Source organism: Pogona vitticeps, chromosome 6 (genome assembly GCF_051106095.1).
Source record: "Pogona vitticeps strain Pit_001003342236 chromosome 6, PviZW2.1, whole genome shotgun sequence".
NCBI lineage: Eukaryota > Metazoa > Chordata > Lepidosauria > Squamata > Agamidae > Pogona > Pogona vitticeps.
In genome coordinates this window covers 67419313-67445855 of record NC_135788.1, presented here as the reverse complement: position 1 = coordinate 67445855, position 26543 = coordinate 67419313, and the positions used below count along the sequence as shown (strand labels likewise).

At 38.3% G+C, this 26543-nt stretch overlaps 1 protein-coding gene across 1 annotated transcript in view; it reads right to left on the bottom strand.

The window, feature by feature from the left end:
• Nucleotides 1-2367: 2367 nt before the first annotated feature.
• The window catches only part of DPY19L1 (dpy-19 like C-mannosyltransferase 1), a 79571-nt gene continuing 55395 nt past the window's right edge, over nt 2368-26543 (bottom strand). Inside the window, exons 15-23 of the mRNA XM_020788160.3 lie at nt 25504-25605; nt 20410-20481; nt 18537-18568; nt 13544-13571; nt 12106-12225; nt 11057-11231; nt 10532-10631; nt 8222-8347; nt 2368-4458 (exon numbers count right to left, since the gene is read on the bottom strand). Of these exons, the coding sequence (XP_020643819.3) occupies nt 4305-4458; nt 8222-8347; nt 10532-10631; nt 11057-11231; nt 12106-12225; nt 13544-13571; nt 18537-18568; nt 20410-20481; nt 25504-25605 (909 nt within the window). The 3' untranslated portion in view covers nt 2368-4304. The remainder of the gene's footprint in view (nt 4459-8221; nt 8348-10531; nt 10632-11056; nt 11232-12105; nt 12226-13543; nt 13572-18536; nt 18569-20409; nt 20482-25503; nt 25606-26543) is intronic.

The window sequence follows — 26543 nt, the reverse complement described above, 5'->3', positions numbered from 1 at the left end:
TTCTCTGGATGAACACAAAAATTGAAGAACATAGTGGTAAGAAATGTTAAAACTCTTTTCCTGCATACTGACTCCCAATCCTCTTCAGCTTCCCTTATACTATTTTTTTTAATCTTTCAAAAATGTAACTATTAACTCAAATCTTCTGACTGTTACATCGTTTACTTTAGCCCTAGTCCATCCTACCTCATAGGGAAGTAGATAAAATGGGACAGAACTAAGTATGCCACCTTGGCCTCTTTGGAGGAAGTGTGAGTTGAAACATAAGAATGAAAGAAAAATACCTGTGCATTCTGAGGTGCATTCCCAGGTGAAAGACTGTCCAGTTTTTAAATTGCCCCAAATAAGTTATAGTTTAGTTTTTAGAAACACTCTGCAGCTACTACTATAACGCAACTCCTACATACAAGGAGAGATTATCTTATACAATTTATCTAGCAAGCAGTGATATCCAGAAGAAAACCTATTGTCCCCTTGCGCAATAACAATACCTGTCCCGATACAGCACTGGTGAAACTTTTCAATCAGTGGAAGCTTAGTAGGACACTTGCTAAAAAAAAAAAGGAAAGCAAAACAGAAATTTGTTAGCTGCATGAGCACCTGCTTCTTGCTCTGTTAGACTTGTGGCTTTCCCTTGTCTTGTATAATACTGGTCAACTTTTGTGTTTCAACTACATTTCATCCACGTCACTGAAGCGCCCAAGAAAGCTTAACTGAAGTGATGCTTCAAACTACTTTTTTATTCAGATGGAACCAGTTTTCACTCAAGGTGGTGGGTACAATTGCTCTCAGTAGAAAATGTCTAGTTAATCATAATCGCGTGAGCTTTTATTTTGGAAAATTATTTTACCTTTTGAAAATACAAGTTTACAATATGATTAAAAAAATGCTTGCTATTGAGAAGAAACCTATCCTGTAGTTTGCTCAGAACATACATGTTTTTTCCACAGATTCAGTCTGATAGGTCAGGCAGAATGGTATGTAATTCTTTGTTTGATGGTGTTCTGAAGAGTCGTTATTTGCAAACATCTGTACTCCTGCACCATGATACTACCATTAGTTGTAGGAAAGGGAGTCTCTGACTGGAATCCTGCTGCTTAGTAGTAAGTCACAACTAGAGTAGGTCCACTGACTCACTGGTGATTTGGTGAGTCAATTCCTGCATAAGTTCCTCTGATTCAATAGGCCCACTCTAGTTGCAAATTACTACACTAAGCAACAAAGTTTCAGTCTTTATTTCCTACATGGAATGCCATGGTCTGCCAATTTCTGCTTATAGCACATTGTCTATACCCTTTTGGCCAACTACAATCTCCAACATTAGTAAGCTTAACAGCAGTCACAGACTGAACTGAAGCAGAGCTATTACAATCAAGCTAACACAACATGTAGTCTGTACACTAACATGTCTACCACTGTCTGTGCCAGGAGTGTGCTTTTTATCTTGAGCAGGAGTAAGATAAATAAGAGTCACTGTGCACTTAAAACAGGTCAAGGATGCATCAAAAATGCCCACCCCAACCCCCAAAAGTCACACTTAAAAGACACATACTAACCTCCTGTCATTTAATTAATGGAACATCTTGCATCTCTATTAACATAGAAATATATAGGATACAAACTGTAACTTCACAAGGACAAATCTTAAGATTTTTAGAAGCTTTTTACAAAACTTTATGCATAGATCTTTTTATTATTATCACTGCACTTCCATGTCTCCTGTGTGTTCTGTCCAGCTCTCTTTCTGTGGTGCTCTTTCTTTATGTCTTTAGCATTAAAAATTGTAATAATAATAATAATAATAAACAAGATGGTCCAACATGCCTCCTGAAAGCCTTACCGGCTGTATTGTGATATTACCTTGTAATTACTGCAAACAAATTTAATAGAAAATATTTACAACTCAGTAGTAGGTGGGGCAAGGGTAGATGAAGAACATTTTCTGGCTGAAGTCCTGTTCTATAACATTACAATGATTTTTTTAAAATAAAACACTTCCAAGCCCTCCACACAAAAGTCCAGAGGCTCCCATGGAATCCTTTTGTTGTCAAGAAGCCATTGGGAGCTGCATGCTGGGGGTGGGGTGGGGGTGGGGGAATCATTAATTAGTGAAAACTGCTGCCACCACCGCCAGTAAAGTCATTCCTGAGGCAGCTTTTGTTGGTAATTAAAGACTACCCCCTCAAGCTCCATGGCTCCCAATGGCTTCCAGAGAATGAAAGGGATTGCACAGGAACCTCAAGACCTTCATGAGTTGTAAATCAAGTAATTTATTTTGGAACAAGTGACTACGCAGCATTAACTTCTGGAACAGTCTTTCAGTCTCTAAATATTTGCTGCAAAAAGATGGTTAGATGGAAGCACAAATATGAACAAAGCTTTTATTAACAATGAACATCAACAATTTGCACAAAATTCATAAAAATACAATATTTTTGCATTGTATTATATATTTAATTACAAAATAATGACTCTTATTTCCTACTTCTTAAAAGTTATTTTTCACTGCCCAATACTTCATTAGTGGTCCAGTCTAATAAATTTAAAACATACAAGTTTTTCAAATTAGAACTATTTAGTGGAGGCTCTCTAGATATTGGATTAAAACTTCCATCATCCTGCACCAGCATGGTCAATGATCAGAAATGATGGAAAATGGGCTCCAACTGCATCTTAATGAAAACAGGTTTTCAACTTCCAGGTTCTCCTTTCTTAGGCTGTGCTGCCTCACGCTTCTGCTACACGACTGTACGTTCAAAACATTGCTACTGGCAATTGGAAAATAAAAGCTGTGATTTGCAATACAGAAAGTAAATTCAACCAGTGATTGAAATTTTTTTCCAGATGGCTGCGAATTAAATGACTTGCAAGATGTTTTTTTTTTGGCAGTTCAAAAGCATATAGTTGTTTCTGCAGCATATCTTCTTCCTCCACTGCAACAAATCTGGACTACCAATCCGAAATGTGTGCATCATCACCAGAATCTTACTCATGGCAGAAATCAAATTACACTTCTATAAAAATTTGACAAGAGAATAGTGTTGTATTAATGTTTGTCATGTTGCTGATTTCCCTGTCAAATGGTAACTTTATTTGAAGATGTGTACTGAAGCTACACACACAAAAAAAGTTTATCTGGTATTTTGTTTTACCCTGGCTGACTGGTTATATTTTATTTATTGTGTAATGTATTATGTCCTATCAATTTAGACTTCTTCTGCAAAGAGAACAAATGTCTTCTGTATTACTGCACAAAGGCAAATAATCTCCTTGCTAAAGTTTAATATGTGCAAAATTTGTTAGCAAAACTTGTGATAGCAAACGTTTCAATAGTTAGTCACAAAAATACGGCTTACAGCAAATGAGTTTCAGTTAGAGATTGGCAAAAATCACTAGTTTGTGCAGATCTGACAGTTGGCCAACAGATGCTCTGCAGTTCCCAGGCTTGCCTCCTCCAGCAGGCGCCCACTCAGAGGCAGCACTCTGGTTTCTCTGCTCACCTCCTCTGGGTGCTGCTTCTGAGTCAGCATCTCTAGTTTCAGTAGTCTGATTCTGGCAACTCCCAAAGAAAAATGGCAGAATATGTATTTTGTATGTTCTTGTGTATAAGGCCAAAGTTGTTCAGAACAATCTCCACATAGAACAAAAGTTCTAAAATGATCTAAAAACTACAATTTACTCTAGAATGACCTAAAAATATCAATGACACTTTTAAAAAAGTTTCAATAAAACTAACAGTCTCTTGCATATAAACGCAATAGTGGAAATTATTCAACTTCTTCACAAAACTATACAGATTTATAAAGCATGATATGAAAAACATGCTGGGGATATGAGTTTAACAATATGTTATGACTATGTATGGCATCTTAAAATCCTGTATCACCATTGGTTATTTCCTAGTTATTCAAGGTTTAAAGATAGCCAGTTTTCCTTATGTGCTTTGGATCAATATTTGTTTAGATCAGAAACATTTGCACAGCAAATTTTAAAAAAACTGACCCAAGAATAAAATAGTCATACAGCAGGACCCCAGTATCAACAGTGGACTGGTTCCATGATCTACCATAGATAACTATAACTGTGGATGTATGAACCCTATATATATATAAAACTTACAAGGAGGTGGGACAAAGGCCACAACTGGGCATTCTTGTATGATGTATATAGGGCTGTAATAAACCACTGGAAAGTGAAACCATGGATCCTATTCCTGTAGATATGGGGATCCTATTGTATTTGAAAATATTTTCATTTTCTTATGTTTAAAAGTCCAGTATTCTAATCAGTATGTTGTACTGTCATTATGCAGTAACTTCTAATACTTTGAATACATTGTTGTTGAATACTGTTCTGAAGTATGGTCTGGAATTCCTGCTCATAACGTTGCATAATGGAACTTTTCCAGCATTGATAGTATCTTCTAGATCCCAAATTTCTGCCATGCTACAGCCAGGCCTAAAAGATACATAAAAATGCTATCAGTGAATGGCATTTGGTTGGGAAAAGCAAGAAGAAAACTATTTTATACAAGTGAAACAAATGCCTCTTCAGACATTCATAAGTATGTGATGAGCAACACAGAAAGGAGGAACAGGGCTGCTTTAGGTGATCCCGACCATGTCATTCTTGTACTGGAGGAATCCTCCACACAGAGGATCCTGAGCATCTAGAACAAAATGGCACAGGGAAATAGGTAGCTCATGATCAGCCAGGACCCTCCAAGGCAATTGAGGAAAACATTGCAGATGCAGGGGGTCTGAAGTCTGAGGAGAAGATAGGGCCTCCTCCTAGCCAAAGAAACCAAAAGCAAATAAAGCCATAAGCCAGGCATGAGGGAACCCACTGCAGTATCTGCATCAAGGCAGGCCTTTTTGGGAGTAAAATACCTCCTAGAGAGAACATCACTGTAATAAGCAGAACAGTGGCAACTCTGCCCTGCTGGTTGAACGTCTACTTGCTTCGCCACCCTGTTAACAACCCGGTCTGTATCTCTAATTGCTTCTCTTGCCTTGTCAATTTCCTCCTCAATTGATCTTCTCAGGATAAATCTGGACACTTCCTGTTTGAACTGACATGCAAGTAGGTCTGTAGTTTATGGTATAATTGCTTGTATGTTAGCTATTATTTTGCCTGATCCATTGAACCATTTGCTTCTATCTTCACTGTGTACTGACCCAGTATGATCATTTGTACTTGCCCTTTTGATTACCCTTAAGAGACTGAGGATCTGTCTGGTCTGCCTTTCATTCAGTTGGTCACTGGTCACTAGAAAGCAGACACTCATGTCCACTACTAGTCTCATATCTTTCAGAAGATCTAGTGCAGGACACTATCTGTCTGTGGATTTTGGATTTTTTAACAAATCGTCCACAAAGGGTTAAACTGAATGACTACATCTCTACTGACAAGATACTCAGCACTGGCACTCCACAAGGCTGTGTCCTTAGTCCACTACTGTTCTCCATTTATTCATCGGATTGCACCAATAACCATGCCAGTAATAGGATTATCAAATTTGCAGACGATACTACACTAGTAGGACTTATCTCTGGGGATGATGAGTCTGCGTATCGGGACGAGGTATTACAGCTATCCTGCTGGTGCAAAAAAAAACAATCTTTTATTTAACATCCAAAAAACCAAGGAACTCATAGTGGACTATAGGGAAAAAAGAGCAGACATTCAGCCACTGTATATAGATGGAGTTTGTGTGGAACAGGTGGCTGAATGTAAGTTTCTTGGGACCATCATAACAAATGACCTGACTTGGAGTGCAAACACCACTGCGTTAATCAGGAAGGTGCAACAACGGTTGTATTTTCTAAGGATTCTTAGAAAACAACAATTGACTGAGAGTTTGTTAACCACCTTTTATCGGAGTTCGATTGAGAGCATATTATCCTACTGTCTTTGTGTATGGTTCACGAGCTGCACAGTGGCAGAGAAAAAGGCAATTCAAAGGGTGATTAAGACGGCCCAAAACATCATTGGCTGTTCACTCCTCTCTTTGGAAGAATTGTATAAGAACAGATGTAAGAGGAAGATATCTAACATACTGAAAGACTCCTCTCATCCGGGATATCAGCTCTTTAAACTATTACCATCAGGAAGGAGATTCAGGGTATTGAAAGCAAGGACAAGCAGATTCAAGAACAGTTTTTACCCAAGTGCAGTACTGAGTTTAAATGCGGGGCCATAGGTTTTTGGTGGAATTTTAATTGCTGAGAGAAAACGGGGTATCTGTATTTGGATGGTGAAAGTTGTGTATATTTTAACTTTTTTTTTGTAGTGTTGTCCAGTTTTACCTTGGGGAAGAGCACCACATTTCGTTGCACCCACTTGTGAGCGCAATGACAAATAAATTTCTTATGTCTTATGTCTTCCTATATGCACAGAGGATTCTGACATGATTAGAATTTCATATGACTGAACAACCTAAATTATATCAGGAGCTTGCATATGAAGATGGTTCCCCATTTCAGATCTTCTCCCCACTCTAATGCAAGGAAATTGGTAGGAGGGCATCAGAGGGGATGAGACAATGAAGATATTTCTCCTCTCGCCATCACACAAGAGATGAATATATGAAGAAGAATATTTTCCTCCACAATTGCTTGGATATTACTTAAGAAAGGTGACATTCGTTGCCCCTGAAGCTTCTGAGCCTGGGGGCCTTTAAACAATTTGTGACAGGCTATGATGGGTACTTCAGCTCTGAAGAAAATCAACCCTGAGTGCTCACTGGAAGGACAGATCCTGAAGCTGAGGCTTCAATACTTTGGCCATTCATAAAGAGAAGACTCCATGGAAAAGACCCTGATGCTGGGAAAGTGTGAAGGCAAGAGGAGAAGGGGACGACAAAGGATGAGATGGTTGGAAAGTGTCATCAAAGCTACCAACATGAAAAAACTCCAGGAGGCAGTATAAGACAGGAGGGCCTGGTGTGCTCTGGTCCATGTGATCATGAAGAGTCGGACATGACTTAACGACTAAACAACAAAAATACTGCTGAAGGAAAAGAGGACAAAAACAAACGAACCCTCCTTTCATTAACCAGTCCAAGTCCAATTTGAGTGATTTCTCCCCATGACAGAGCCCTTTAACAGGTCCACCCAAATTGTTCAAGAGGTTCTGATTGTCCAGAGGGTTTTTTTTACAAGGAGAGATAGGCATGAGATGTTTTCCCGCCATGAATATTGCACACTGCAATTTGAATTTTATTCTAGGGTACATTTAAGTTGCAGCATGAAACTTTGTTCACAAAGCTTGTCCTAGTTAAGGAAATGCAGAGTGTAATGCCCTGTGTGCACAGCACGCCACACAATCTCTAACTTGCATCTGAACAAAAACTGGCCTTTGGAAAGCACAGAACTCTCCCATGCAGAAGAGTATCTGCATGGGACAAACCACTTGTGGAAAAGGTGAGAAACAAAAACTTCACTCTCAATAGATCACCACATGACCGGTAAAACAAAAAGGATTCTGTCCAGTGAAATAATGCCTCCCAGTACTGCTGAAATGTGCCTTCATAATGTTACTATGAAAACACAGGTTTATCAAGTCGTCAATTTTTACTGAAGGTTAACAAATATTACAGCATCTATTAAAAATCAAAAGCCAATGTTATATAGTCAAGGAAGCACAGCAACAGCACAGAATATTTGGAGAGCACACTGGATTTACTAACATTCATGATGTAAACAGCAAAGAAAAAGATAAGATCATCTTGTATTTAAGAGTGGCCACAAAAGCAACACTTAAATTTTATTATGTTCAAACAGATCTATCATCAGTTTGAATTAAAAATTAAAAATAGAACAATCAGAATCTAAGGCCTGCTGACATAAATGTCAGTGGCGAACTGAATTAGGAAATCAGTATTTGCATTTGGTGTCACTTACTGGTCACATGACAATGCAAATCCCAACTTCTTAACTAGTGGCTATTCTCCACAAAAACTTATACTAAAGAATTAATGATTATGTAATTTGTTAACAGGTTTCTGGTCAGTATCTAAGACTAAGATATCTTATTAGGATTTCAAAGGCGCACACACTCTTAATGTTTCAAAAGTGATAAAGATATGTTCCTGAGGGGACTGGCAGGAGACTCTCCAAAATGAGGACACATGCTGTATCTTATCCTGTCTTTGTACAGATAACGTTCCATCTCTTTATCATTTCAGGACAGTCTGCAAGATCTCCCACTGGTTACTCACCCAGTACGTCTGAGGCACCAAGAATCTTCTAAAATGTAGTAATTCACTCCCATCTTTACTAAATTCCTTTTCACCTCTTTTGCTGGTTTTCGACTATACATGGAATAAACTATTTTTGTTCTTGCCCTTTGGAGAAGAGAAAACCAAGTACATATCAACCAAACATGAAAAATAATTTATGGAAATAATATCTATTTAATCCCTGAAGCAAAGTGACAAAGACTGTGTATCCTGGAAACAGCTGATTTGTTCTGGCATACATTTTTATATACTATGTACCTCATCAGTGGCACAGAATATTCTAATGGAAAGGGTACTTATACTTGTCTATTAATATCATTGGAGAATACGGACAATTAGTAAGATGAGAACCAAAGGAAATGAAACACAAAGACAATAATAGCTCAAACTCAAAGAATAAACATTTATAAATGCAGTCTTGAATGCAAAGCACCCATAGGAGCACAAATTTATTTATGAAAATTATTTTTACCCTGCCCTCCTCCTTAAAAAGGATGCAAGGCAGTTTACATCGTTAAAAGACAATATTACAGTTGACCCTCGACTTACAGACGGCTTGACTTACAGACTTTTCGAGTTACAGACTTCTCTGGCCACAAAATTTAGGTTCGACTTGCAGCCAGAGAATCGATCTAAAGACCAGAAAAAAACAAAATGGAACAAAAATGGCCGTTTACAGCATCAATCAGTTTTCAATGCATTAAAGGTCAATAGAGACTCGACCTACAGACTTTTCAACCTGCAGCCACCGTTCCAATACAGATTAATTCCATAAGTAAAGGGTCCACTGTAAAGCTTATAGCAGTAAGCATATACTATACTAAACCTAAAAAAAAAAGTAAACAAAAGCAACACTAAAAATACATTAAAAGCAGTAAGGCACAAAATCCATTAAAAAAAACCAATCAGGCAGCCAGTCAGTGAGGGAAAGCTTGCCTGAAGAGAAAGGTCTTTGCCTTCTTGTGGAAGGACAACAAAGATGGGGCCTTCTGTGACAGGGAGCTGCAAAGTCTAGGAACAGCAACAGAGAAGGCCCACTCCTGTGAAGGTGGTGGGATCAAGGGAAAGGCCTCTCCTGGTGATCTTAACACCTGAGCAAGCTCATAAAGGGAGATACAGCACTTTGAATTCTGCCCCAAAACAAACTGTCAGCCAGTGGAGCTGCTGTAATGAGAGTTATGTGAACCCTGTGACCAGCCCAAGTCAATAATCTTGTTGCCAAATTTTGGATCCACTGAAGTTTCCTGACCCTTTTCATAGGCAGAGTGTGTTACAGAAATCCAGTCGGGATGTACCTAAGGCATTTGTTATAATGGCCAAATCAGACATCTCCAGGAATGGGCCCAGCTCGGGCACTGGTTTTAATTGTGCAGAGGCACTCTTGGCCACCAACAAAAACTGGGCATCCAGGCTCAGAGATGAATCAAGGAGCAACCCCAAGCTGTGCACCTGTGTTTACAGAGGAATTGTAAACTCATCCAGCACAGGCTGCATCCTGACTCCTTGCTCTGCCTATCAAGTGACCAGAAGCACCTCTGTCTTGTCTGGATTAATATCAGTTTATTCACTCTCATCCAGTCTATCAATCACTAAGTTTATGTTTTAAGCAATTAAAAAACCAATACATCTCAACAGCATAATGCCATGTTAAACCAATTAACAAGTCAACTTAGAATTGCCCAAGTGATTTAAAGTGAGCATCAAACGGTCAACTTTAATTCCTCTCCCAAAGAATAAACAAGCTTTGTATTGCTTTCTTTTGGATCTTTTCATACTATTTTCCAGTTGCTAGGTCCCATTTTTTAAAAAATATGGACTTTGGTAATATGTAGGCCAACTGCATAATCATTAAAATGGAAGAGAAAGGTTTTTTTTTTTTTAAAAAAAAAGCCTCATAAGACCTCCATTCAAGGACTTGACTGATTCAAGATAGCCATAACGTCCGGATTTGTTATCTACAAGTTATGTTAGTTTTTTGCTTGCATATTCTCACAACTGCTCACAAAATCATAAAAGGGGAAGGGAGGGAGGACTACAGCAATAAGATAAAACATGGTACTTGTGATGGAATCTTCAGAAATTCCCTAAGAAGCACCAGACTATGCAAAACTCCACTTGTGTAATTCAGAGTGGCAATGGCGTGGATGATTCTCACAGTATTTAGAAGCCTTGTTGCATATACTTCCATGCTGAACAAAGACTATCAGGTTAACAGCCAATAAAAATGTTGACACAGTGTAGAGCTATATTACAACATAGCTAAATTGAAATATGAATGAAGAGACTTACCGTAACCCTGCATCTTCATAATGAGGATGATTCACAATTGGTCGAAGGGTAGACAATTTTACACTTGCCATTATAGGCATTGTACCTGCAAAAACTGCATCTGAAATATATTTTTAAAGTATCTAAAAATACTGGAACAAATGGAAACAGCACTCTAAAAATACACAAAGTTGTTTAAAAAAACACTATAAAATCAGTACCCATTAAGATGCATAAAACTACTATCTGATAACTATTTCAAAAGTACTATTTCATTTCTAGAGGCAAATTTAAAATTATATTTACTTCCGTTAATTTTTCAAATTCTTCCTACAAATCCTTATTTGTTATTTTGAAGTAATAACCCATTCCTCAAAATGTATATTAGAGTTTCATGTACAGAGTAAATTTGTTAGTATTCAAACAGTAATTTGCAGACCATATTTACAAAAACTCTGTTGGACTTAATGTTCAAGAGCATGATCCTTTGGTTTGAAGCTCCATAAAACACAAAATGGGTAGTGGTGGTCAGTTTTAGCTTTTTACCTTGTTTGGTATTTGCTGTTATCCACAATAAAAGTTCCTCCTGAGGCAAGTTGCTAAATTCTCCCTTAACTTTCCATTCCTTTTGAATGTTTGCTATTCCTTCAAATGACATCATTGCTAAAACTGCAATGACAAATGTTGCAGGCTGGATTTTGTGGAAGACCCATCCAAACAGCTACACAAGGAAATGAAAAGGCCATTACATTTACGGACCATTCACGCTTCTTTTTCAACTCATTTTTGGAAAGTTTAATCACATTACATGAAAGAATTAGTACACTGTACACTAATGATGGCAGCATTTTTTACATTTACTTAAAATATTTCTATTAACATTTGAGGTAAAGTCTCCTCAAAAAGATAGGACAAAATTAGAAAACAGGCCGCCTAGAGTAGTCCACCACGACTAGATAGGCAGGATATAAATTAAATAAATAAATAAATAAAATATAATTAATTGAAACTAAAATATAAAATACTTGACATATCTTCACCAACAATCACAACATTGTAAAATAAAAGCTTTAATAAACAGCAATCTAAAACAATCTGCTCTTTTAAGCCCTATTTAACAACATGCATTAAAGTTACTATCATCTTCAAGAGGAACATGCAGAATGAAACTGGGGGGACCTTTTGTCATTCTGTATATTCATTGGCTGAAATCCATCAGTGTAATTTACCAGGAATAAAGCTGACAATGTTATCAGATGCATAAGATTTTTGGAAATTAAAGGTCTCCCTGTCCCGCAGTCCCCAGCAGCTTCCTCCCAATGAAACAGATCCTAATGGAATTTCAGGACTATTGAGGGCGGGACAATTCAGAATGGTTTAGTTCCTGAAAAAGGTATCGTAGCTGATGACATCACCACCTTTATGCAGCATAAACTACACTGCTGAATTTCTGCCAGTATGTGATAATGACAGCAAACAATTTCAGTTTCATAACAAAATAATGAAAGACAATAATTAGCTGGCATATGGAGATGCTTTAATTGTAAATGTCTTTCCACTATATCAGGTAGTATGAAAAATAAAATGTAACTTACTTGTTTTGAACATATCAGAGATGCCATAATGCACATATGAGGTGTTAGAAACAGCTTTAATCTCATAATTAAAAAAGCAAGAACTGTAAAAAACATAAGCTGCAGTGCATGGTACACTATCTGCAAATAAAACACAAAAGGAAACATTTTAATTGCTCACTAAAAGCACTTCAAAACACTTTCATCTCATTAATTAATGGCAGTTCACTGCTTGCAACATACACAATTTCACTTATGCATGGGTAAATTACCAACTGGATTCTGGACAAAAAATACACTATTGTTGCATTTTTACTTAAACTCTTCCTTCTGCGGAGTCATGCATTCATATATTTTAACCCTGTGTGTTTGATGATGAGCAAGAAAAAAGATGGACTAGAAATAATAATAGGAGAAAAGAACAGTGAAGAAGTATGACTATCCCACAGAATGAAATACATGGAAAAGACCGGATACTCTGAATTTCTGCTGAAACTGCTGTTGTTCCGCCCCACATTATTGTTTTTTTTAACTGAAATGCCTAAATTTCTGTATCTTATCTAAATTATTGTACTGAATTTGATTTTATCCGTTTTACCTCACATTAGCACTCTTATCCAATAATTAGCATGAAACTTAACTCTGAACTTTCAGAAGTACAAAGATTAGCTCAGTTATTCAAATAAATATGACTCTATTGCTGCATAGTCATGGCCCCTACACCAGGGACTGGCAACTCTAATAAGTCCAGGAGCCAAGTTCAGTCTTCTGTCACTGGTATTCGGCAGCAAAACAGCTGCCACAAGTTGGGGAGAAACCAGATTCTAGTTTCTCAGAATCCCCATATACTGGGTGCAACTCTGCTTACGCTGGAGATTGGTGTCTTTGCAATGGGAGGGAGTAGGAAGATTGACAGTGACCTCTTCAGGATTTCCTAACTATCTTTTCATCATTGTAACTTATCTGAACTTTCCTTCAACTTAAATTAATACTTAGTGTTACTGATGTTACTCACGTTTCTTCTCATATTTTCCGTGGATAAGCTTTCTAAAAGGAGACATCCTGTTTGTTTCCGAGAGATGGGGCAACTATGGGTTCTTCCACTTCCACCTTAACACCTCCACTTTAACCAGTCAGAATTAGGAGTATAATATTTTTCTTACCTTACTTCTCAGGTTAATACCACCTTTCTTAAATTTTACTAAAAGAGGGATATACTTTCTTTCCAAAGAGAAATCCATAATCCACCAACCATTCTGAAGTTGAAGGGCTGAATGGGCTAATTAATTTTGCCACAGAAGACAATCTTGCTTCCCAAAGGCTTTCAATAACAAGTTGTTTCCTTGTTTCTCCTGTTCAATATTCTGCAGCCCTTAGTCCATTTCTTAGAAAAATAATTTTTCTAATACATCTGACAGAAACAAATGATAACTAAAACCATGGAGAATGAGACTCTTACCTCTCCATGAATAAAAGGATCCCCCTGTCTGGGTAAACAAACACAAAACACCAACATAAATATTGTGCTTAGCAATATTCCTACACTGATTATTTATGGACTAAATCTTCGATTTACCAGCAAACTAAACTGAAAGGGGTTGCAATATTCTAAATTTATACAATTTTTACATTACTAAAAAGCTGTAAGTCCACACCAACCCACAGTTTGTATACACCAATACACATACAGATGCTCTGATGTATCCTGAGAACTCCAGTATCAGGGTTGATTAACTATCATTTTCTGGGGAAGCACTATTTAAAAGAACATCCTGAAATGACAATGAATTAAAGTCTGTGTTTGTCAGCAGCTTTGAATGCAAAGAAACTGCAGTCCAGGCAGAGAACTTGCTTATATTCAAATCACTGTAGAAACAACAACTGCATTTTTCTTGTAAATGATGTTGGGAAAGCGCTTTCTTTTACCTGTCTGCTCACTGAGACCTCAAGTGAGAATCCACTTGATGGATTACACAACAAGATAAGGCACTCCAAGGTTTATACTACCTTTTCCATATACACATACAAGTGTCAGGTCAAAATGCTGACACCTGAACACGGTCCTAAGAGCCCTATAGATCTTTACGGACTTCTAGGAAAATGAAAAGCTGAAACTCTTCATAGCTGACATTTATCCTTGTTCTGGCTTTTGTTCAGAATGACCTAGATAAATGCTCTGCACTTTACAAAAGCAGCTCTCTTATTTTGAATATCTTTTAAATCTCTGCTGATGAAGAAAAACATTAGGTACCAGAAGACATGGTTACTCACCACAACTATGATTCTTTGAGTAGTAAACCATTTGCCTCTGCAAATACCACTTTAGAAAGTTCCAGAGCCTAAAAAACGAAAATGCCTCTTTGCCTACACCATTCAAGTACGGCTCTGCTCTCCTAGCTGTCCAGTGCAAGGCAGAAGGACGAAACAAGAGGTGAGGTGGGCAGGATGTATGGATACACAGATCACCACTCAAAGAACCATCGTTATGGTGAGTAATGCACACAAAAGGGATGACTGGCAAGCTATATTTGAAGTGGGAGTTACGCAAGAACTGAGGAGATAACAGCCCATCCAAATGCAACATCTTTCTGGGCTCAAAGGTCTAATCTGTAATGAGTGACACATATTGATGGTCTACACCATGTCGCTAACAAAGATATGATGCTGGAAGATGGGACTCTCAGGTCATAAGGCGTCCAACATGCTACTGAGGAAGAGTGGAAGACAACTACAAGTAGCTCCAGAGCTAATGAAGTGATTGGGCCAAAGCAAAGAGGATGCTCAGCTGTGAATGTGCCTGGAAGTGAAAGTGAAAGGAAAGTTTGATGGTGCAAAGAAAAATACGGCATAGGTACCTGGAATGTAATATCTGTGAACCTTGGGAAGCTGGATGTGATCGAACAGGAGATGGCAAGAAGAAACATTGACATCCTGGGTGTCAGTGAACTAAAATGGATGGGAATGGGCGAATTCAGTTCAGACGATTATCATATCTATGATTGTGGGCAAGAATCCTGTAGAAAAAATGGAGTAGCCCTCACAGTCATCAAAAGAGTGGGAAAAGCTGTATTGGGACATAATATAAAAAATGACAGAATGATTTCAATACGAATCCAAGGCAGACCTTTCAACATCACAGTAATCCAAGTTTATGCACCAACCATCCATGCTGAAGAGGCTGAAATTGACCAAGTCAATGAAGACTTACAACACCTTCTAGAACGGACACCAAAGAAATATGTTCTTCTCATTCTAGGGGATTGGAACGCTAAAGTAGGGAGCCAATAGATAAAAGGAACAACAGGGAAGTTTGGCCTTGGAGTTCACAACGAAGCAGGGCAAAGGCTAATAGAGTTTTGTTAAGAGAACAAGCTGGTCATCACAAACACTCTTTTCCAACAACACAAGAGGCGACCCTATACATGGAAATCACCAGATGGGCAACATCGAAATCAGATTGATTATATTCTCTGCAGCCAAAGATGGAGAAGCTCTATGCAGTCAGCCAAAACAAGACCTGGAGATGATTGTGGCTCTGATCACCAACTTCTCATAGCAAAATTCAAGCTTAAACTGCAGAAAGTAGGAAGCACCATTGGGCTAGTCAGGTATAATCTAAACCAAATCCCTTATGAATACACAGTGGAAGAACAGATTCACGGAACTCGATTTGGTGGACAGAGTGCCTGAAGAACTATGGATGGAGGCTCGTAACATTGTACAGGAGGCAGCAACAAAAACCATCCCAAAGAAAAGGAAATGCAAGAAAGCAAAGTGGCTGTCCAATGAGGCCTTACAAATAGCAGAGAAGGGGGAAAATGCAAGGGAAGTAGGGAAAGTTACAGAAAACTGAACATAGACTTCCAAAGAATAGCAAGGAGAGACAAGAGGGCCTTCTTAAATCAACAGTGCAAAGAAATAGAGGAAAAGAATATAAAATAGAAAACCAGAGATCTGTTCAAGAAAATTGGAGATGTTAAAGGAACATTTTGTGCAAAGATGGGCATGATAAAGGACAAAAATGGGAGGGACCTAACAGGAGCAGAAGACATCAAGAAAGAGTGGCAAGAATACACAGAGGAATTATATCAGAAAGATTTGGATATCCCGGACAACAAAGATAGTGTGGTTGCTGACCTTGAGCCAGACATCCTGGAGAGTGAAGTCAAGTGGGCCTTAGAAAACCTGGCTAACAACAAGGGCAGTGGAGGTGATGGCGTTCCAGTTGAACTATTTAAAATCTTAAAAGATGATGCTGTTAAGATGCTCCACTCAATATGCCAGCAAGTTTGGAAAACTCAGCAGTGGCCAGGGGATTGGAAAAGATCAGTCTACATCTCAATCCCAAAGAAGGGCAGTGCCAACGAATGCTCCAACTACCGTTTATGCTCAAAATCCACCAAGGTAGGCTTCAGCAGTATGTGGACCGAGAACCTCCAGAAATACAAGCTGGATTTTGAAGGGGCAGAGGAACTAGAGACCAAATTGCTAGCATGCACTGGATTATGGAGAAAGCCAGAGAGTTCCAGAAAAAGATCTACTTCTTCTTCATTGGCTATGCAAAAGGCTTTGACTGTGTGGACCAGAGCAAACTTACATACGTCTATTGTTACAGCATCAAGCCATATACATAAAACAAAATTAAATGCAGAGCTTCAAGTACTGACATATACTGCCAAAAGCCAAGTCAAATAAGCAAAAAACAATAAAACTACAAATATAACCAATGTCTAAGTTTGGCTCTGTATTCTGGCTACTATGGCATGGCACCCAAAATTTCGCTACCAGTTCTGTAGTAATCCAATTTTGATCAATTAACAATTGGTTACAGTAGTCCGAGTCTGACTGGCTTGTCATGTCTTTTAAGAGAGGTGTAATATATTTTCCTCAAATCTTGTTATGCCTGTTACATCTGAGCATCACATGCTCAATGGATTCTATCTCACCAGATCCACAAGGGCAGATGTCTGACCTGCATACATTAGAGCAGTGGTCCCCAACCTTTGGCCTCCAGATGTTATTGGACTACAACTTCCAGAAGCCTTCCCCACCACCTCTGCTGGCCAGGATTTCTGGGAGGTGAAGTCCAAGAACATCTGGAGGCCCAAGGTTGGGGACCACTGTTCTAGGCAACCCAGAAAATGAAAACAATTTCTTCTGGAGAAATGTTTTGAACTGATTCTGCTCTTTGAATATCTGAGAAGGCAGACTTCTTCAGAACATAAACTGCATGTTTTTTTTTCCATTTGCTTGCGACAGTTTTATTCAGCTGTCAAGAGATCCATCAATAAAGCTTTTAACTTGTTTTTTGTCTCTTTTAATCTTGTGAGATTGCACAGCGTTTAAAAATCTGGCGCACATTATGCTATATACATCCCCTATAATTCAAATGTTGCTTTAATTCCAAGTGAATTATGAATTGGAAATCTTTTTAAAAGATTGTTTGGAGCATGCTGACAGAAAAACTTGTGTCTTCTGAAACCTACCAAAGCATCAGTAGAAAGCCTGAGACATAACTGAAGTACTTCTGTTTCATTTAGTAAAAACTGAACAAGCCTCAAAATTTGGATTCTAGGTTTCCCTTCACTGCTTCTGAGTACCTATAAAATAACTTTTTCCAGGACATAAGATCAGCCAACATAGTTTCCAAAAGTAGCACAGCATCTTATGCCTGTATATGAATCTCTACTGTAATGCCTAGTGCTAGTAACTGACTCACTCTCTTAATATGAGCAGTAGCTGAAAGAGGCAGATACAACATTGCTATCAGAAACACCAGAAGAAATGGCAAGAGTCTCATCAAAAGGTAAAAGGATGGCGGAGTACAGTGGGGTCTTGACTTGAGAACTTAATCCGTATTGGAAGGCGGTTCTCAAGTCAAAAAGTTCTCAGGTCAAATCTGCATTTCCCATAGGAATGCATTGAAAACCATTTGATCCGTATCTGCTCTTTTCCGTCCATAGAAACGAATGGGAAGCTGCTATTCCGCCTTCGACCACTAGAGGGGGATATTTTGTTTCTTTTTTTCTTAGGTCAAGAAAGGTTCAGGGAAGGCAGGGAAAATACAGTCCAGGCAGTACCAGGCAGTCTGAAGACTCCCAATCCACTCTCTAAACGCTGGGAGGAGTGAGGAAGCAGACAGGCACCCTTTTCACTGGCCAACAGTTAACTGAACGTTCACATTTTGCACTTTCCCTGCCTCCCACGTGGTTTTTTTCAGTTCTTAACTCAAATCTAAGTATGTAAGTCAAGTCAATATTTTCCTATGAGAGTGGTTCTTAAGTCAAAATGTTCTTAACTCAAGCCGTTCTTAAGTCAAGACCCCACTGTACATGAGAGGAGCAAGGCTCAGATACATAGAATACTGGTAGTTCTTTGGGCAGCAATTCACTACATTTTGTGTGTGTGTGAGTGTGTGTGTGTGTGAGTGAGAGAGAGAGAGAGAGATTTACCTTCTTCCGTGACCCATGATATACTGAACTGCCTGTGAACAAATGATTAAGACAATAAATGTGTTAACATTTTCTCAACCCATGTAGGCTATAATTCCACACCCACTTAGATGGAAGCAAGTCCTATTGAACTTAGCTGGATTTAGAGTACACATGTGTAGAATTGCATTGTTAATTCCTGTAGATTGGGACAGGCAAAGAGCTGCATTACAGCCCCATGTGACTCATCAAAGCTGGTTTTTTTTGGGGGCCTGGTCCTTCACTTCCTCCCTTTTTCTGTTAAAAAAAAGGTGAAGTACAGATCCTAGAATTCATTGGGAGTGGTAATTCGCCTTTTAAATATGTCACAATCCTCTCACAGCACTGTATAACATGGTAAAGTGCCTGTTTTTCAAACCGGAAGGTAGATTGAGTCACATCCAGTTGTATGTGTGTGTGCAAGTAAGTGTGTGTTCTGGCATCTGGGGCAGTCTGTGAGCCCCCTGCAGTATGCCAGGGGCAGAATATTGTTTTCAAGACATGCCAAAGTTGAACTGGCCTATCATACCTGAACAGACAAAATTCTGCTTTGTCAATAGGCATTTCAGTGGAGCTAATTTTGCCTAATGGCTGAAATCTACTGTTGCACAAATGAAAGGAAGCTCACACAGTCAATTTTTGTTCCCCTGAATCCTTTGTTATAGTCCTGAAAACCCTCCTCAGAGACTTTGGGACAGCCCACAACACACTAAGAAATGCATCTTCCAGGTTGGGGTAGGCGGGCAGAACTACTTGAAATCAGGCAGAAGAATCTTGCACTGCTCCCCCAAAGGTACCTTATTTCCTTTGATTCTCCTGTAACAGTACAGCACAGAAAGGGTAATTGTTCTATACATTCTCTTCAGTCCATGAACAAGATACTGTATAGGAAGCACAAGCTGCCTTTTGTGTATACAACATTGTATTTCACCCAATGCTTTCTGGACTGTGCTTTCCATTTTCTATAAGGTACAGATAAGCATTTTGCCAAGTTCAACACCTGCTAAGTATACCTACACATTATCCAGTATATCAAAACAATAATTGTCCCAAAGCAGACAAGAGACAAATGAATGGATTTCATTTTCTTTTAAAACAAAATTAGCATGCATACCTTTGTACGTGCATAAAAAGGGAGGTCTGATACTCAACATCATATCAACACACATGCTACCAGGTTTGAGGGGGCTCTAAACAAGATGCTTTTAAGCAGGCCCCTTCCCATGTTCACTCCCCTGCTATGCCAGTGCTCCATGACAGCTCAGTAATGTAACAGCAGCAACACAAACAATATTCTTCCTCCTACTCTCTGCTGGCTGATAGGACTAAACAGTTAAAAAGGTAAGTGCTGCTTCAGCCTGTCTACCAAGCAGCGTACCATTTAAAAGTGAACTATTTTTCCAAGTCTGAAAGGGAAAGCAAACTGAACAAAATCAGATGCGGTCTGGAGAAAGTAGGAGCAGGCGAGAACAAGAGTGCTTATCATTGGTCCAGTCACTTCATTGGTAGCAATGTCACCCACACTACTGTCTAACTGGTTCAACTGACTGCCACTTAGTTGGAAAAACAACCTAAATTAAAATGACAATGCATGGCTGTCACTCCAGCTGGCTGGCCATAATAGCACTTTCTTTTTCTGTGAATGCTGTGATGGGCTAACAACATCTAGGAGTCGTTTGGGGCCCTTTCTGGACTGTGGAATCTCAGCCCTAGCAGCACTTGTGCATAGGAAGATCATCCCCTTTTGGATGATGTTTTAGTACCACATGAACTAAACCTGCATTCAGTGTACTCTAATTTCATTGCATCCATTCGATATACAATGCATGCTAAACATAAACCAGCAATAACCTACCTTCACAATGATTACTGAAAAAACAACAAGAACAACTGGGAGCAGCAGTGTCTTCATGTAGTTTATTGGAGTCTGAAATGGACAGTTTAAACAGGCAGTAAATTTTATGTTTAGAAACTTTACATACAGCTGCTTCTTCTGAGACAACTAACAATTTCTAGTATCACACAAACATTTATCTCACCTTTCTGTGTCCAAAATATATATGTTCACTTTAACATTTTTTTTTACCATCTTTGTAGGAGGTGTACAAAGTTTACATAATGGCTGAAATCCTATTGTGTAACTTATATAGCACAAGACTTGATTGCATCCTCATCAGTGGCAATTTTTCAGAAATTAAACATTTCCTATTTGTCTTCTGAAGCTCCTCAGATTCTCATGTAATCCCTTTCATCATCAAGAATTTATGGGAGCTGTGGGATGGGAAGGAGGGGTTCTTAATTGCTGAAAATTGCTGCTACTGAGAGAGGTGACTTAACTGGCTGCTGCAATTTTCAGTAATTAAAGAAAACAATCCCCTGGTTCCCACAGCTTTGTGACAATGAAAAGGATTACAAAGGAGCTTCAAGAGAGAAGTCAGAAATGTTTAATTTCCAAAATATTGCCTTTGCTGCTGATGTTATCAGTCTTATGCAGCCTAAATCTGAACAACAGAAATTCAGCCAATTTTCAATGTGAAAATGCTATGGAACAACTTTCCAAAATTCCACATAATGTACTATCTAATTTCAAAGCATTACACAATCACACAATTATTTTATACTACTATTAAGCACACATAGGTCAGACATAAGCAAGGTATCAGAACTGGCTATGACTAACCAGATTAGAAATGGCATGCAAACAGATTGGTGCTTTGCATAATTAGGTCCTGACAAATAAAACACAAAACAAAAAGGATTGGAGAACATAAAGAAAAACCCTGTGTGTCACCCCTTGTCTGCTTAAAACATCAATCCTCAAACTGGTGCAGTCTTGATGTTTTATACTGCAATTCCCATCATTCTTGATCATTAACCATGAGGGACACAGCATGGCTTTTGTAGCCCAAAACATTTGGAAAGCATGAAGTCTGGGAGGAAAGCTAAACTGTTACTTGTATTCTTACATCCACTGTTATATTACTGTGACTGTCACTGCCAACTTGATACTAAAAATAACATCCAATTTTATGTTACTGCCAAAAATAGTAACTACTAGTTATTGTTTCTGTTATGTTTAGAAAAAAAAAGCTTTGTGTCATAGTACAGTGGTGCCTCAACTTATAAACGCCCCTACCTATGAACATTTCGAGTTACAAACAGTTCCAGTCGCAAAATTTTGCTTTGACTTGTGACCGGAGATTTCCCTTACGAACAGAAAAAAAACCACAAGGAAAGCGGGGAATTTGAACTTTCAGTTAACCATTGGCCAGCAAAGAGGCTGCTTGTCTGCTGCCTCATTCACCCCAGCGGTTAGGGTGTGTGGATACTGAGAGAGACGTCAGACTGCCTGGCACTGCTTAGTACTGTACGTACTATATTTTGGGGGGATTTTTTAATTCTTGATTTTTGGATTTGGGCTAGGTGAAGTTGTTATGTTTCTGTGCTCTGACGGGTCTTGCAGACCCTTTCTGAAAGGGTCTGTGCTGGCTGGTGTGCTCTAAAATGGATTTTAGTCTTTTGGTTTTAAAATCAGAAAATTTTTGCAAGGGTCTGTGCTGACTGTTGTGCTCTAAAATGGAATTTGACTGTTTGGTTTTCTTTAAAATGTGTTGCTATAAAATGTGTGGATTTAAAATGTATTTTAGACTCCAAACTCCCCCCCCACCATTGTCTTCTCTCTGTGTGTCTTCTCTCTTTTTGTACTTAAAAGCACAAACTTTTGTCTGAGGGGTCTGTGTGCCCCAGTGATGACCTCCTTTCCTCTTTTCCCCATTGTTCCCTCCCTCCTTTCCTGCCCTTTTTTAAACCTAAGTCATATTAGGTTTAAAAAATAAATAAATTCTCCCCTAGTGGTAGAGGACAGATTAACTGGTTTTGCATTAATTCCTTCTATGGGAACGAATGCTTCGACTTACAACCAGCACCTCTACATACAAACAAAAAACAGCCAAAATGGATTAATCGGATTTCGATGCATTCCAATAGGAAATGCTCATTCGACTTAAGAATATTTCAACTTGCAAACATCTTCTGGGATGGATTAAGTTCGTAAGTCGAGGCACCACTGTACTAGATGCTGAATCCCCTTCTGTTCCCTATCACTAGCTGTCACTGGTGGGTAATGTAAGGAAGAACTCTGTAAATATTAGAGGGAATTAAATATGACATTTTGTTTTAGTGTAGAGTCCAGTTTGGCCTTTAATATTTCAGTCTTCTGCAAGGTTTTAATTAATTTCTATATTCTTGGGTGCTCCACAACAATCATCCATAAATAAAGTAATGGATATATTGGGCAAATAGACCCAACAGCCCTTAAGCCCCTGTAGTATATTCAGACCTACAGACTGTAGCCACAAGTGTTATACTGCACATTTAAAATAGACACTAAATGCTTCATACACCTTTCTGATTTATGGCCACATAAAACACTATTATGAAATAATAAATAATGGCGTTTTAAAAATTCAAACCACTATGGTTACTTCTTTATCAGGTTACTTCTTTATCTCTTTTCATTTTAGATTCAATTTAAATTTTGGCAGGATTAATACAATCAATGGCACACAATTTGATTAAAATGTTTCAGCTATAAGTTTCTATTTTTGAAATAACCTGGTTTGAAATAAAACATGAGTTTAACTCTTTAAAATGACCTTATGAATTCATTAAAGGATGTTTTTCTTTGCAAAGAAACAATGATGGAAAAATAATACTGCATAGTAGTTCAAGAATATATACTGTATATCAAAGAAGCAGGGACTACTCCCTAGGCACTATAATCTCTCAAAGGCACCTATACAGCCCATATGTAGCAGTGTTCACTACAAACCCAGACTCCAATACCTCCCCAGAAACCACTGTTCTAATTTTGAACCACTGTGTTCCACAAACCTCAGGTTTCATTCTGCCACAAAAAGAAGTGTGCTCAAAGATATAAGGTTTTTCCTCAACATACACAAAAACATGCGTAGTCCAATCCCCCCCCCAAACCTATGCCCAAGTTCAGTTCTACTGTTGTATTCTTATTTGTCTTGCGAGGCATTGATCTCGGGGGGGGGAGGGGAACCCATCTTGCGAAGCATGGTCATAGAAGAAACTGTCTTGCGAAGCACCATAGCGATCGCAAAAAACAATCATCTTGCAAGGCACCAGTGTATAGTAACTTATGAAGATATTAACAATGATGACCATGAATCAGAAAAACTGTACAGTGGTGCCTCGCTTAACGAGCACACCGTATAACGACAAAATCGCATAGCGATCTCTTTTTTGAGATCGCTAACCGATGGCCTCTATGGCCAAAACTCGCATTGTGAAGATCGGTAAGCGTTTCGCTTACCGATCTTCACATTGCGATGCCGGGAAATCAGCTGTTCGGCGGCTCCAAAATGGCCGCCGGACGACCCAAAATGGCCGCCGCAACCATTTTCGCTCCCTGCCCTCGCTTACCGAGGGCACGAAAATGGCGGCGCTATGAGGAAACTTCGCTTAAAGGTGAGTATAGAAGCCACTGGAACGCATTAAACTACGTTTAACGCGTTCCAATGGCATTTTGCGTCCCGTTTACCGATGTTTCCTCATAGCGAGGTTAATCCGGAATGGATTAACCTCGCTATGCGGGGCACCACTGTAATTTGTTTTGATACATGATTTGTCAAGATTGACAAATCACAAATTTGTTTTTTTCTGACAACTTGACAAATTGATTTGTCAGTTCATCTTTTACTTTAAAACAGCCCCACAAACACCTAGAGACACTAAACTTGCAGGGAAGCTTTCACTGACTCTCCTCTACAAACCCTGCACACTTAGTAAAGATTGGGGTTTGGATGTCGAAGTCATAAACCCACAAGGACGCCCCCCCCCCAGGAAAGTTCCACCCAGGCACTTAGAGACACCAAATTCACAGAGAAACTGCTGACACTCGTCTACAATTCCTCCAAGTTTGGTGAAGACTGGGTTTCAGACATACAAGCTATATACCTACAAAGTGCTCACCCCACGAAAGTGCCCTTTAGTAGCTGGCTTGTAAAGGAAAATCAGAGGACACTTCCCTGCAATTTTGGTGTCTCTAGGTGGTGGTGGGTATTTTATATACAAACAAACTGACATTTTATTAAAAAAATAACTAACAATTGATTCGTATTCGTACCAATATGAATCAAAGAATCATTCAATTTTTGAATGAATTTGGTGAATTGTTTTTTAATTCATACCCATTTCTAATTAATATTACATTAGATAAAACAGTGATCTTCTGTATGAGTATGCAAGATTCCACATTATTCTCAGCTAATAAAACCTTCTTTACATTGATTAGCAAACAAAGCTACTGCAATGTCAGTAAATGGAACACACCAAAGGCGCTAAAGCAAGAGAACAAAATAATGTAGGTTTTTTTTCCTGAGTCTGAAATGTAGACCTACATATCCAATACAGCCCTCAGGCAAAACTCTCTTAAAAGTTAACAAAATTAATTCTGGCATGTTATGATTTACATAAATCTTGCCCAAAACTTGTGACTTCCTCTGTCATGGAAGGGTGATCATCAACAGACAAAGGCAAATGAAAAAGCTTAACCCCAATGGCAAACTATATTAATATTTGTCTTCACAATGATATTTCTGTTTACTATGCCATTGCAAATCTCAAGAATATATATCAGTAATTTTTTCTCAAGGTTCTCTATTTCATACTCCTAACAGATATACGGACAGGGTAAGAAACATGGTTGCATTCAAGAACACAGAACCACCATGCAGTCATCCTATGAAGCCACTCAAATCTGGAAGCATTCTATTCTACCTAGCTTCTTTATAAAAAGTTAAAAGACTCAATTTTGTCTTGTAAGAAAACAGCAACACAGCCACAAATTAACAAAATAATTTTGTTTAAAATAGCAAAGCTTAAAAAACTATTATTTTTCTTATCAACAAATTTAAATTACCTCAATACTCAAGAAACCAAACTCCACAGCACAGGTGTACATTGATGTATCAAAATCTCTATAACTAGTAAATTTTGCCTTTAAAAGATTGGTTATATGAGCCTAATAAGAAGAAAACAGTAAGAATATTTGTTAGACATATTATTTTGTTTTTTTTTTATCACATTTCACACACTTGCAAAAAATATAGACTTCAGATTATGTTACAAAACCTAAAGTGGTTCATGACTAAGAAAGAAGTAATGGGAAATTGCAGACAAACAGTTGATTTGCAGTGCTAGCAATAAGGTATTTTGAATTCAATAGGCTATGGATATGTTTCAGTTCCTCTTTCATGCAGTTCACGATGCAAAAATTGGAAAATCAAGTCTTAGGATTTTTGAATATGATTGATTATCAAGATATCACTATATGTAAGATTTTAAAAATCATGCTCAGAAATGTCTGTTCTATGTAAGTAAGGTCTTGTTTTTGGCAGGATGTTTAACCATGCTGAACTCCTTGGAGAACAACTGGCATACATTTTTAAAATACATGAATTTATGTCTATATAATGGTCTAGATGAGAAGTCATAATAAGAAGTCGAATAAAAACAGTTTACATGCGGTTCCTGGACTACAAAGATAAAAGCTGACCTGTACTGCAGAGGCACAGTCATTAATATAAGGCTTGCAACTTCACAGTGCTTCCAGAGCAAGCTTTATTACAGCACTCAAATGGCATCTACAGCACAAAAATTATTCCCTGATTAGGGCTGCTATGCCAGAAATGATTTATGACTGGGTAATGCCCAGGCTTGCTGATCACAATACATAGATAGGGCTGTCCTTAGGATGTGTTAAATTTAAAAAAAACTTTTAACTTTTTCAGAACAGAGGTGTTTGTTTATTAAGTGGAACTTGCCACGATGAACATCTCTTCCCAGTATTTAACCTTCATAATCTAAAAAAAAATCAAACACAAACTTCTCTGTCAATCAAGAACTTAATTGGCAGAGCTTAAGATATCTCCCTCTTTGGAAGTGAAGCAGGTAACAACC